We start from the raw sequence: 14097 nt of genomic DNA, 5'->3' as shown, positions 1-14097 counted from the left end.
GTTTTATAAGCATGTATAGTTTATCTGCGCGTAAATCGTTTGCTTTTGATGTGCGAAACGGGGAAATGCTTGATATGTGGCATCGCATTATAAGACCCTAGTTTCTATGTATAGTTTTCAGAATCTGAGTAGATGTTTGTAATCCTATTTTTCTAAAAGGTTTTTTAAAAAGTGCTTCGTATGATTGCTTATTTGATTTGATCGCGAAAACGTTTAGAGCGATTTTAGGCTTCCTACTGGTTTTGGAGCTACCACTCCCATTCCCTAGCGCCGGTCGCGACTCGAGATTTAGGGTCGTGACAATATTGCCACCTCCGGTAGTGTACAATGCCGCAGGCGGTGCATAGTTCCGCCGCCGGCACTGTGAGTGGCGCTGAGTTCTTGCTTCCCCCTTCCCATAATTGCTTTCCAAATCATTCCAGACCCAATCCGACTTAATTTTTTTGTTTCTGTGCTCGTTTGAGCTCAGAATTGGGCTCTGTTTGGGCCCACATGTACTATTTTAGTTGTAGAGTCATATTCTATTATGTAAAGGGCATATCCCTATTTGATTCGGGCCTCGAAGCCCAAACTTGTAACCCGCTAAGCAAACTGGGCCCTGAAGCCCAAGATCAACGTGACCAACAACTTCCAAAAAGAATTCCGGGTTCGTTTGAACTCGGAATCGACCGTGGTTTAAGCCATTGAAACTATATCAACGAGATGAAGAACTTTTGTATTCTGTCTGCAACCCGGTCCCGACCGCACCGACGGTCAAATCACATCGAGTGCCAGACACTCCGGTCGACGAGGTTAAAAAGTATTCCTAACCTTGCATGTTTACCTCCTGCCTATGGGAATGCTGATACTATTTAAAACGCTTTCTAAAAGCAATGCCAAATCCAAATATTAATAGACTAAAGGACTAATCACGATAAATTAACAATCACATTAATCAAATTTAGCAAATCACTTAGACATCTTAGGACTGCCATGTAAAATATAATTAGTGACTGTATAGGCTTTCAAGAATGACTTAAAACTAAAATCAATCTCACTTAAACATCCGGTTTTAGGCTTTATTCATATAAATTAATCCAGACCAACCATTATTTGACTATTTGATAGAAACCGCTAGGTTTAGATGCATGCTTACGACTTTGTTGCTTCAAATGCAAGTCAAGATTGAGTCATATGCGAGCCTACTAGTTTACCGCTTTTCTAGACTGTAATACCCCAAATATTTTGAAATAATTAAGTCGTGCCACGTGTCGTGAATTCCGATAAATTGAATTAAAATGGATATAATTTAATTATATTGGAATTTAGAATAAATTTTATTAAGTGTATTAGCGGGATTTGAGAGAAAAACTTAGAAAATTAATATAAAATAAAGTATAAATTCCGTGATGGAAATTATTTCGCCAAGGTCCGCGAAATATTTTATAGTATTTATGATAAAAGTTTCGAGTCAATTGGAGACTGTTTAAAATTTGGACGCGGATAGGTTTGGACTAAATTGCAACTTTTAAAAAGTTTCAAGGGCCAAAGTAAAAATTAACCAATTATATATATAAAACCTTAAGGAAGTGAAGGATCCAGAGCCTTCATCATTTGTTCTTTCATTTCTTTAACGATCTTTTACGTTTCTCTCGTTCGATTCCGTTTCTCGTCCGTTTCCGACCTTCTATAGCTCGAATTGATCGTATTTCAGTGGCGAACCACGGTAAGCATGTCATTTTACCGTTTGTTTGGACGTATTTGATGGAAAATCAATTTGATCGTTTAGGCGTTTTTAATCGATTTCAAATTAATTATCGTTTTGAGTTGATTTTAGCGTTTCGATTGCGTTTTTAGTAAATTAGTATTGTTTTTGAGATGGGTTTCCGAGGAATTGCTGTTTCAAGAATCGGAAGCACGTCGAAAATCCCGAGAAATTGGATTTCCGGGGGCTGTGCACGCGAGGTGCACGAACGTGCACCAGCACGGGTGCACGAGCGTGCATGTGAGCCGTGTTTTGCCTGATTGTTTTATTTTGGAACTCCGTTTCGTATTCATGTATCGAGATTGAAATCGATTGATTATCGATTTATTTGAGTTAATTGACCTATCAAGGTTAATTGAGTATCGTTTCGGAATAGTGATTAACGAACCGTAAACGAATTAGATACCGTTTATCGGAATATTCGCGTGAGAAGCACGACGGTTAATAAGAGTAGTATGATGTGTCTTGAGTCTAGAGTCAATCTTATAATATGATTCTGATGTTTTGAAATCGTTTTAGATCCGGCGAGGCAAGAAGTAGATGGACCAGAAGCTCTGGAAGCTTGACATTTCTAAGCCCCAAAGTATTTTTGGATATAGCATTTTCTGTGAGTTTATATGAATTTACATTTTAAGTATTTACGCAAGCAAATATTTTATATTACTTTACATTTGAATTGAATGCTTTCGATGCAATGTTTTTGCATGAAATACGTATATGTTTGGTTTTAAACCAGTATTGATCTGATGGAACGTGCTACGTAATGGGCGACAATAGGACTGGGTGATCACCAGTTTTAATCTAATACAGCTGTAAACTTGATTATGAATACGAATTTTGAAGTTGGATATATATAAATGCGGATACGAGAGTGAACTCGGTTAAAGTAACCTGAGCTCCGGATCTGGAGGGTTGGATCCACCACTTGAGATTAAGAGGCTGGTCGCGACTGACGTGGTTGAGTTATTGTTACTCGCGGGACGGACCATTTGGATCAATATGATTTGATTATATACGTTTGGCATGTTCGAGGATTAGGATTTCAATCGAATCTTGTACTTGGCTACATGTGATTTAAACGCTATTGCATTATTTTGTGTTTTATACGAATACTTATTAGTAAATATATGAACTCACTCGGTATATTCCCGTATACTGACCCCTCACAGCTTTCCCTCTCAGGTGGAGGAAGTTTTTGAATCAGCGGACTTCTATCCTTGATCCAGAAGTCTAGTATTTCTGAAAGTATGTAAATAAACAGTACTTTACTCTTTGAGCTGCAGTAGATAGATGTTTTGTATTTCAATCTGTATCAAACAGTTTCCTGTAAATATAACTTTAACGTTTTAATCTTATGAATGTTTTATGCTTGCTGCATTATAATGGTTTGTGATTGCCAGATGAAAATGTTTAGCCTAGCATCTTTGAGGCATGACACGTGTTATGACTGTCATGCATGATGTTTAATGTGCGAAAAATTATTTTACGTTTTTGGCTTACTACGGGTTTCAGAGCTACCACTCCCATTCCCTAATGCCGGTCTCGGCCCATGAGATTTGGATCGTGACATAGACCTACCTTCCAGTATTATATCCCGTGGATTGCTATTGTATGTTGAGATGAGAATAACCAAATATATTAAGTAAATAACCAGTAAATAATAAGCCAAACACACTTTAAATACTTTATAAGCAATTTTTATAATTGCTTAGGTTTTGGGAAACATCTTGAGGCTAGCACTGCAGAGATCACTTTATCACTTATTGTAGTTCTCATCGTTTTCCAGAAATAGCATCACCGGAAATTGCGGAGGCATTGGGTATTGCGGCATTGCCATTATGATTGCTTCTAAACTCGGACTAAGCAATATTATTATTAAAGGTGATTGCTTAAATGTGACCTTTGTAGTTCAAGGTAAGAAAGATATTCCGTCAGCAATAGAAGTCATAATTCTTGATACTATTCGCTTATCATCATCGTTTATTATCTGCGACTTTACATATGTTTAGCGAATGTGTAATTGGATGGTCCATGAAGTGGCTAAAAAGTCTTTAAAACCTCCTTTTTAGGATTTATTTCAGTAATTTATGTTATCTATGCTATTTGGCAAAAAAAAAGCACACGAATCTTGTGGAGGTTCACGAATCCGGTCTTTTGATCAGGCGTAAGATAATCTTATATATAAGCAAGCAAGGTTATATAATCGGTATAAAACACATTTCCTAACTGAGTTAGGTGGCGACTCCATATTTTTCAAATCTTTCAGGAATAAAGGTCTGTCATAAGTCTGGACGAGCGGACACCGAATCCCGCTCCGCTCACAATAAGGTATTGATAATAATTTTACATAATAAAATTATGATAATGTTATTGATAATGGAGCAAAATTATTAACTTGTAAATATCAAAAATAAAAATATTTTAAAAAAAACGACACTTTTTTTTTGTGTTGAGATAAAAAATGTAAATATTTTTATTTTATAAATAAATATAATGTCATCCACGTAATTGTTAAATGATTTGAAGGTTGAGACAAGGGAGGGAGTGATTATGTAATTTACCAGAAAGAAAGAAACAAAGCTAAACAAAAACCTCTCTTAAACCCTAGTCACCCACAACACCAGCAAACCAACATTCAACAATGGAACTTGATTCTTCTTCTTCTTCACTAGACACAAAGATAAACGAGTTATTAAACGAAGTTCAGCTCAATTACTCTCCTGCTCTTGCTAACCTTGTAGACGACACCGTTTCAGCCATCAAACAATCCATCAACCGAATCCCCCAAGACCTTACTGTGCGCCTTTATTTTTGATTCAACTGTTATGTTTTCTATTATTGAAATGAATTTTGTTTAATTCGATTGGAAATTCAAACAGGTTTCCGGTGACGAGGCTTCGAAATTTGTTGAAGATATTGGCGCTGATAAAGTCGAATTGTTTAAATTTAAGAAGCCGAAATCTATTGAAATTGGAGGCAGTTATTCAATGCAATGCGTTGCTAAGCCGTCGATTAATGTTGATGTTTTTGTTCAGATGCCAAAGGTAAAACAGAATTTCATTTCTAATTATTACATTTTTTTTAATTTGATTCTTTTTAGTAGTCATTTTCTGTGTATTAGCTATGCGTGAATTGGTATCTTTCAATTTAAATGCATTTTAAAAGACATGATAAAAAAATCATGCTTAGATTATGGTGGGCAATTGAACACCTTATAACTTTGAATCCTTTGAAAAATAATTTTACCACCTTAGTATGCCCATCTTAAAATTTATAATTTGTCAATTTTGCTCACCTTGTAAACTTTTAGTACAGTTTTGCTGCCACCTTATTAAAAAATTATGAATCCGCTCCGCCACTGCCTGGATTCAGCAGTTGGATTGATTTACTGCAAATGAACTTTATGAGCTGCCAGATATATGAGTCAGTTTTAACAATAGATGATATGCTTATATGAATATATGTTTGCTCAACCATGTTATTTTGTTTATATATTTCCCGTGGCAGGAATGCTTTCATGAGAAAGATTATCTAAATCACCGATATCATGCCAAAAGGTTTCTTTACCTTTCCATTATCAAGAAGTATTTAAGCTCTTCGCCATCATTTCACAAGGTTGAATGGTCTTTTCTTAATTTTGAGGCTAGAAAACCTGTATTGCTTGTCCACCCAGGTTTGCCTTTTGCTTTACTGTTATGATTCTTTTCCATCAAATTGTATTGAAGTGCATTTCTTTGTTTCATTGTATTATAATTCATAGCTTTGAGATACAACTCATCTTATACATATGTTTATTTATTTATTTTTCTATTGCTGCAATTGGAAGGATAGCCAAGAAGCTCGTTGAAGTTCCTGGGTTTTTTGTTAGGATTATTCCAACTGCAAAATTGCTATTAAATGTCTCAAAGTTGGATTTGAAGCGAAATAATATTCGTGCACTGAATCAAGGTACCATTTAGTTACTATTGCATGAACAGTATTGTTATGTATAGAACTTTGCAATATTCTTACCATATTATGTGCTGTTTTGCAATTAATTAGAAGGGAGTCTTCCACTGCCTACGCCAAGCTACAATAGCAGCATTTTGGAAGACATGTATATGGAGGATGACACAGATTTTCTTAAGAAAGTGTTTCTTGAATGGAAGGAATTGAGGGAGGCTTTAATTTTGCTTAAAGTATGTACCTCATGATTTTTTCCTTCCAAATTTCTAAATTTCTGTTGTGGTTGTTGGTATGCGAACATTAATTTTTGTCTTCTTATTGTACTAGGTTTGGGCTAGGCAGAGAAGTTCTATATATGCCCATGATTGCCTTAATGGGTTTCTGTTGGCCGCCATACTGTCGTACTTAGCAACTGCTGCGAAGGTTAACAAGTCTATGAAGCCATTGCAAATCATTCGTGTCACAATGGACTTTATAGGTATTATCAGATTTTCTTTTGTTCAATCAAATATGCATGTTTTATTTTGTGCTATTTTTTATGTTCAACAATTGAAATCTAAAGCTAATACTATCTTGCATATGTTGATCCTATGATCTGAGATGAAGTGACTAAATTATATTAATTTAAGCCTTCGGGGAAAGCTAACTTGTTCAACTATCTAACTGTTGCTTTTCAGTAAAACATTTGCAAGCAAATTAATGAGCTTAATAAAAGAAAATGTTGTGTAAAAGAGGTTTTCCTTTATTTTGATACTTGATATCCGTTGTAGTAGATCCCATTTCAATTAAAATCTGGCTTTATGAGGCTCTATTTGTAATTACGTTTGTACGTAAATATTATCCTTAAGTAGTCGAAAGTGCATGAGCATATATAATCAACATATGTGGCGCCTTTTTTTCCTCTCCCTTTTCACACAACGCAATTTAGGAAGATATTACATTAGTGTGCCTATCACTTTTGATTACCTTGATTACTTTAATTAACCACAGTTATAAATGCTATGTACACTTTTTGCAGCCCATTCTAAATTATGGAGCCAAGGGGTTTACTTTCAGCAGAAGCAAGAGGTCAAGGTTTCCAAGGAGGTCTGCTGTTAAATGATGTATACCTTTTTTTTTCAATCCTGTAATTCATGTTCTACAGTTCTCCCCAAAGTACCTCCACTTTCTGTCCCTCTTTCTCTTGGGAATGATAGAAATTAAGAAAGGCTAATTATATATTCCTACAGACAGAGAACTAGAGCTGCTGATCGGACCATCTTTCAGCTCATGCCAATTAATTTTACTTTATTTTCCACTAGATATTTTACTTTTGCATCAATGGCACTTACCAAAATCAAGAAGGATGGGTCTTAAAGCTTGCTACTAGGCCTGTCTTACAAAGAAAAGATTTTCTGTGATTCTTAGATATAAATCACGTTACCCTTATGATTTTATAATTTATAACGAGTTCTGTGTCTGTTGATAGCTCATTTGTTGTTTCCTATCTTGAAATCTACCATATTATAATTGGTTCTGAATTTACAGGAAAAGATGCTCTACAAAGAATCATTTCCCATAGTGCTTTGTAATTCATATGGACGACTCAATTTGGCCTTCCGTATGAAAAGTAGTACTTTCTTAGAGGTACTGTTTACTGACAATTTTAATAATACTTCTTGTAATGCTGGTGAGACGGTTTATCTGTATTTATATTTTGTGCTTTTGGCGCAGCAATAACCTTATTTGAACGTCTTTTCTCCCTTTTCCTGGTTGTGTAACTTTCAGCTCCAAGACGAGGCTGCTTTATTGCTTAAGTGCTTAGCCAAATCAGGTGATGGTGCATTTGAGGAAATCTTCATGACCAAAATTGACTTTTGTAGTAAATATGATTATTGCATTAGGTATGTTTTCAACTTTATAGTTTTGTTGATCATTACTGCGTTTTTAAGTCAGGTTCTTGAAAGCTTATATTTGTTAAAATAATTGGTCTTTGATATAAGTTGTTGAGTTGCATTACAGATGCACTTGGCTATTATTTTGGTGTTTTAAAAAATAACAAATTTAACTATTTAAGCAACTTTGCCACAAATATTTTACCTTATCACTATTAAGTTAATTTATGATTTTCTAGTGAATTTGAAAGTCTCGTGGTAACTCCTTTAATCCCTTATTACACGTATAAGAATGAAAAAGTGTTACTTTCCGATGGAAGATATAAGAAATCCAAGGTCCGACCTCACAATATGGTCTTGGGCCGTATTATGATCATTGCATCATTACATGAAAAATTCTATTGTGCACAAGCTGATAGACTAGTTAAAAGCTATTACCTGTAGTTTGCAAGTGATGAATATGACGTATTTTGCTGTCCTATTGATGTTTTCTGCTTCTGTTGCTTAATATTTCTTTCCCCTTAATGCCATAAATGGTTTGGTCTTTTAGATTGAACTTAAAAGGAAATGTCGATGTCCATTCATTGGGATTTTGCTTGGATGAGGAATGTTGGAGATTATATGAGCAAAGAGTATACAACATTCTGTGTCAAGGACTGAACGACAGGGCCAAGTTTATCCGTGTTATTTGGAGAAATATCTATCCGGAATGCAGCGTAGAAAATGTAAGCTTAGTATATGATGTTGTAGTGTGATTTGGTTCATGGGCTTCAAATGCAGCTGTTACATAGTGATTTTGACCTTGTTGATACATTTGCACTGATTAAAATGGTAGGATTTTGGGAAAAAAAATATAGACATCTTTTAGAGGAATTCTCCTTTTTTTCCCCTCAATTTCAAAAAAGACCATTTGATTTAGCATGATTTTATGCATGCCAATTTGCATTAGTTAAGCAACCAGACACATATCTATCCCATTTGGGAAGGTACAAATTGATCACTTTTATCAAATGCTAAAGTTATCTCATAAGACCACATTGAGTAGTTAAGCCCATTAACTTGTATATAATTTTTTGACAGGGCCTATCAGCTCTGGATAAAGAGCCAATGCTTATTGGAATTTCACTAAGCTCTTTGGATAAAGCATTAAGAGTTGTTGATATTGGTCCAGATGCTGAAAACAAAGAAGAGGTCATCAAGTTCTTTATTTGAATGTATTTATTGTTATGGCTCTCTCTACATGTGCTAATTTACAAACATTTTCATCAGGCACTTAAGTTTCGAAAGTTTTGGGGAGAAAGGGCAGAACTTCGTAGATTTAGAGATGGCAAAATTGCTGAAAGCACAGGTGAGGCTTGACTAAGCTTGTCTCCATCTTTCTGAAATTATTTTGTTGCTATCAAGTGAATTAACGTGACTTTAACTCCCTTATCATAGTTTGGGAGATTGAGCAGGGGGCAAAACATCTCATTCTGAAAAGAATAGTTGAATATGTATTTCTTCGTCATCTTTCTCTTCCAGAAACAAATGTTCTACAAGTTGTGGATCAACTTGATTTCTCTCTTCTTCATGGTTCTGAAGGTAATGCTTAAGCATTATTGTGTTTTTCTTTTCTTATAATTGTTCTCTTGGCATGCATGACATGACATCTAGTTAAATCTAACATCTGTTTTTTTAGATCCAATGTCTTTTTCTTCGAGTCTCCTTGCGGCATTTGAAGTTCTATCAAAGCGTTTGCATCTACTTGAAGACATTCCCTTGAAGATATCTAGCGTGCAGCCTTTAGACCCGGGTACATTTTGGACTGCTAGATTACCAAGTTTTCATGTTTTAATACTGTGCTTTGTAATTTCATGTTAATTATTGTGTCCGTCATCATTTTCCTTTCAAAATGTCAATTCATTTGCTTTTCTCTTCTAAAAATGATTTAGCATCTGTAATGTGGATGCCAAATGTATTTGAAATGTCTGTCACGGGGTATGGTATCTTCTCCTGCATTTTCATTTTCTGTTGAGGTTATGGGAGAGGTGACGCGAGTTTTCTTTTTATTGTACTGATACGGAAATTATATGGTTCTGGTTGTGGAATATTATGTATCTATATTTTCTTTGTAACTGATGAAGTGTTATATGATTATTACTATTTCCAGCTTTCAGGTTCACATCTGTCTTCCCTCCTAAACCACACCCATTAGCAAGTGACAAGGATTATGTGCCAAGGTCACATAAACTCCTGTCATCATGCATTCAGCCTTTGGAAGTTATGATTCAGGCATGGTGATCCATTAACTACTAATACTACATCAAATTATTAGCTGAAATAGTTTCTGAAGATTTTTATTTGTCTTTAGTTGGAAGGTTCAGGAAATTGGCCAATGGACAAGGTAGCAATTGAGAAAACTAAATCTGCTTTCCTTCTTAAAATTGGAGAGAGGTGGGTGAGGCATGAGTTCTTTACTGATATCAATTACTAGATATTTTATTCTACAGTACCATCTGATGGTAGTGTTTTACAGTCTTCAGAATAACTGCGGGATGACATGTACTGCTACTGAGGATGACGTAGACATTTTTGTTTCTGGATATGCATTCCGTCTTAAAATTTTGCATGAGAGAGGCTTGAGCTTGGTGAAAAAGGAAAGTAAGGAAGTTTCCCATGTGATCTGTTACTGTGGATGTATCAATTAATGTTTTAGATGTTGAGGTACTAAACTTGTTTTGACTTCTTAGTTGGAAATCATAAAGTCAAGCAAGTCCCTTTGGTAGATAAGAAACTCTTTGTTCGTAGCCAGCATTCCAGCATTGTCAATGGTTTACAGGGTCTGTATCCAATGTATGGGCCAGTGGTCAGGTACGTAGTGGTATCATGCTTCGATTTCAGTTCTGTTTATCAGCCTTTCTAAGGAAGCAAAAAATATTTACCTTCTTTGTCTACTTCACTCTGTGTAGGCTTGCAAAACGATGGGTTGCTTCACATCTCTTTTCAGCTTGCTTGGTAGAGGAGGCTGTTGAATTACTGGTTGCTTATCTCTTTGTGAAACCTTTACCATTTACTGCCCCTTGTTCACGTATAACTGGATTTTTAAGGTTCAAATATTCAATCTCGATGTAGCATATTAATATTCGTTCATTAGCTTACTAAAGCAGACAGAAGAGTGCTATATTTTTTGCATACTGTGTTTGGTTACTTCACATGAGCAAGGTCTTCGAGACTACCACAAGTGAACAAAGCCATTTTAACTAGGTTTGTTTACACAAGTGTCCCAAATTTTCAAAAAGTTCACATGTATACCTCATGAATTTTGTGTGTGCAAAAATTTCTATAAGAAAATCAAAAGTTACATTATACCCATAACTCGAAATAAGGTTGACTTTAACTTGGCATCACCTTTACATAAGGTTGAGTTCGTGTTAATATCAAGTCATGAGGTATAAATGTTAACTTCTAAAAAATTTGAGAGATTTTTGCGCACACAAATTTGTGGGTCAAAAATGTAAACTTTACAAGAAGTGGATCATATGTAATTTCCGCTATGACTACGATGAATTGTTGGGCAGAAGTTCTGTATACTTGAACGATGCTTTTTATTGGTAACTTATTGGAGTGTTTCTGTTGTTAACTTAAATATTCAACACTGGGCTTCATATGTGCTTTTTTCGATAATGCTTACAAGGAAAATTATAGTATTAGAACTATTTGTTTGTCCATAGTCTTTATATTTAAAATTTCTGGACAGGTTCTTGCGACTACTAGCTGAATATGATTGGACCTTTTCTCCTTTGATTGTTGACCTAAATAATGATCTGTCCCCAAACGATATGAAAGAGATTTATGTAAGTTCTATTGTTGCATTTTTGACAGTTATTTAACCTTTTAATCTTTTGTTTCTCTTTTAATGGCCTACAATTGCTTATATATTCAGGATAACTTTTCATTAAGCAGAAAAAGTTATGAAGAAAACATGAAAAATATAAGCACATCAATGTTCTTGGCAACATCCTACGACAAGGATTCTGATGCTTGGACTGGAACCGCTCCAAACATACTGGTTGGTTTTCTTCCCAAATCAGTTGGGTAAAACTTCTAATTGCAAATATTGGATGCTTTTGGAGAAGTTTTTTCTTTTATATTCTGCTGACGTGTCCAAACTGTTGTCAATTTTTTTATTATTTTTCAACCTCTAAACCTTGTTTCCCTATGTGCTACTTAGGATGTGTTACCTTAGAATCTGGAAAGCATTGGAGTCTAGAGCAAATGCTAGAACTGTACCATAGAAAAATTCTTTTCATTTCAGCTAGTGTTGATTAATTTCTTATAAAGACATTCACTGAATTTACTCAAACGCTACCTTCTTGCTTTTTTTGGTCACATCTTCTCCATGATTCGAAATAGAAATTTGCTAATTGAACATTTCTTTGTCTTAAATGTCATTTAATATGTGGGTTTTTGGATGTAAAGGAGCTTAAGAGGTTGGTGGCCTATGCTCGTAGTAGCTCGAACTTGCTAACCAGACTCATATTGGAGGATCAGACCGACTCTTACAGCTGGGAGGTGAGTCACCGTGATCGCAAGGAATTAAAATCTGTGTTTCCTGAATGACAGTGCCTTACACCTATAAATTGCTATTTTTTGTCCTTGCAGTGTCTTTACCGAACTCCTTTGAACAATTATGATGCTGTAATTTTTCTCCATGGAGACAGATTACCATATCCTCAGCGTCTTCTCTTCCCTTCCAAGCCAAACAAAGGTATTTTTTCAAGCAAGGCGGTAGACATTCTCTTGTCTACCACATAATCCCTGTGTTGCAATTCGTTAAAATGAATTGAGTCATGAAAGACCTAATGTGGTACTTGGACAGGAACACTTGTAGCTCATGGGAATGCTACCAAAACTTTCCAGCCCTTCATGTTGTCTAGCGATTTGAGGGGAAGTTTAGAGAAACTAAAAGACAAGCTTATGGTGGACTTTGATCCTTTGAGATGCTACATTGCAGATATACAGGCAAGTATTTTAGGGTTCTTACATTTTTTTTATCTCCACCACTTGTCTCTCTGTGGATATTTACCATCACTCTCTAAGTTAGGTCAAAACTAAAATTTTATCCCCAGATGCTCACTGTTTTTTTCATGGTATTTCAGTTTCTTTTAACTGAAACCCGCTTTACAAGAGGGGTTTTGTTCAAATAAAGGGAAATAGTGGGGAAAAAAACATTAACTTCAGGGGTGATAGTAATTATCTTTTTTGTTTCTCAACCTGATGTTATGTTATTTGCAGAAAGAGTTTGAAGAACTGAAATTGTGGTATGATTCTCTAGGAGGTGATGTTATTGGATTAACATGGGACTCAAAGGTATAGTTGGATGTTATTTAAAGTGTAGTTAGGATGGGATTGGTTCAGTTTTAGAAGTCTAACCATAATTGATGCAGAAACGGGGACGAGATGAAGCAAATGCAGGAGAAGATCCAATTCATGTGTTAAAAGCTGTTGGTGAAGCTGGGAAAGGATTTGTAAAGAGCGTACATTTTCTGAAGGCGCGGAAGCTCGAAAGTTGAGGTTTAGTTTACCTGGGCTAGAATTTAGTTAAGTAAAATGTTCCATGGTACTGCATGTGTTGCCATAGTTTTGAAGAAACATTGTGGAAATCTGCATATTCCTTTTATAGGTTTCAATCTTTCGAGTCCAAAGAGGAGAGGGAAAGGCAATTTTGGTGTCCTAGTGTAGCTATTCGGTACCACTTTTGTTGTATCTTTTAGTATGAGGTTCTTAAGTCTTCAATTAGCAGTATGAGGGTTAGATAAATCAATTTTAAAAATATTAAATTGATTTTGAAAAATTTGATAAATTTTTAACGAATTGATCAAATTGAGATAGATTTATAATTTTTGCCCAGGCAAACTAAAGAAAAAGATAATAGAATGACTATTATAGAAATTTTAAAGAGGAAATTAGGCTGGGCACTAGCAAAAGCTAACTTATTTTGAATGTTATTGTGCTGCCAGTTTGATTGAAAAATTAGAGAGTTTTTTCAAAAATACCCATTCTCAAAAATACGGTTTGACCAGTTTGGGTTGATTTTTACGGTTTGACTTTTAAAAGTTGCGAAATTACACTTTTTGAGTTGAAAAATACGGTTTCTTATTTTAAAAACCCAGTAAGTTTACTATCGGGTTACTAACAGTTTACCACCGGTTTACAAACAATAAATTTACTAACGGTTTACTAACAGTTTACTAACGGTTTTTATATATAAAAATACGGTAAATCTCCTATCGGTTTACTAACAAAAAAATTACTATCAATTTACTAACTGTTTACTAAAAGTTTACTTAAAAATCAAATTTACTATTAATTTACTTTTTAACTGTATGGTTAATTTATTAATCATTTACTATCAGTTTACTAAAAAATAAGTTAATTTACCATCCGTTTACTAACAGTTTATTAGTTTTACTAAACATTATAGCTAATTTATTAAATATAAAGTATAGTTATATTTATTAACCGTTTACTAACAGTTTACTATCGTTTTACTAT

General features: G+C 34.8%; 1 protein-coding gene across 1 annotated transcript; it reads left to right on the top strand.

Moving 5' to 3' along the window:
* Positions 1-4275: 4275 nt before the first annotated feature.
* On the top strand, positions 4276-13442 carry LOC126677694 (uncharacterized). Its single transcript, XM_050372450.1, has 26 exons — positions 4276-4541; positions 4624-4788; positions 5252-5417; positions 5576-5692; positions 5786-5922; positions 6017-6167; positions 6708-6775; positions 7217-7315; positions 7457-7572; positions 8114-8288; positions 8644-8754; positions 8833-8911; positions 9001-9144; positions 9242-9355; positions 9713-9834; positions 9914-9996; positions 10079-10203; positions 10293-10413; positions 10512-10649; positions 11300-11396; positions 11486-11611; positions 12022-12114; positions 12205-12310; positions 12422-12564; positions 12838-12912; positions 12990-13442. Exons 1-26 carry the CDS (start codon positions 4386-4388, stop codon positions 13113-13115), a joined length of 3153 nt encoding a protein of 1050 aa, XP_050228407.1. The 5' UTR covers positions 4276-4385; the 3' UTR covers positions 13116-13442.
* The last annotated feature ends 655 nt before the right edge of the window (positions 13443-14097 follow it).

Source organism: Mercurialis annua, linkage group LG4, assembly GCF_937616625.2.
Source record: "Mercurialis annua linkage group LG4, ddMerAnnu1.2, whole genome shotgun sequence".
Classification (NCBI taxonomy): Eukaryota; Viridiplantae; Streptophyta; class Magnoliopsida; order Malpighiales; family Euphorbiaceae; genus Mercurialis; species Mercurialis annua.
Note: the sequence above shows the minus strand (reverse complement) of the source record. Positions and strands in the feature narration are given on the sequence as shown.

Excerpts from the sequence above, each read along its gene's own strand:
- LOC126677694 (XM_050372450.1), top strand. The coding sequence starts at position 4,386 with ATGGAACTTGATTCTTCTTCTTCTTCACTAGACACAAAGATAAACGAG. Across the intron at positions 8,289-8,643 it reads CGGAATGCAGCGTAGAAAAT|GGCCTATCAGCTCTGGATAA; the intron begins GTAAGCTTAGTA and ends ATTTTTTGACAG. Across the intron at positions 9,835-9,913 it reads CTTTGGAAGTTATGATTCAG|TTGGAAGGTTCAGGAAATTG; the intron begins GCATGGTGATCC and ends ATTTGTCTTTAG.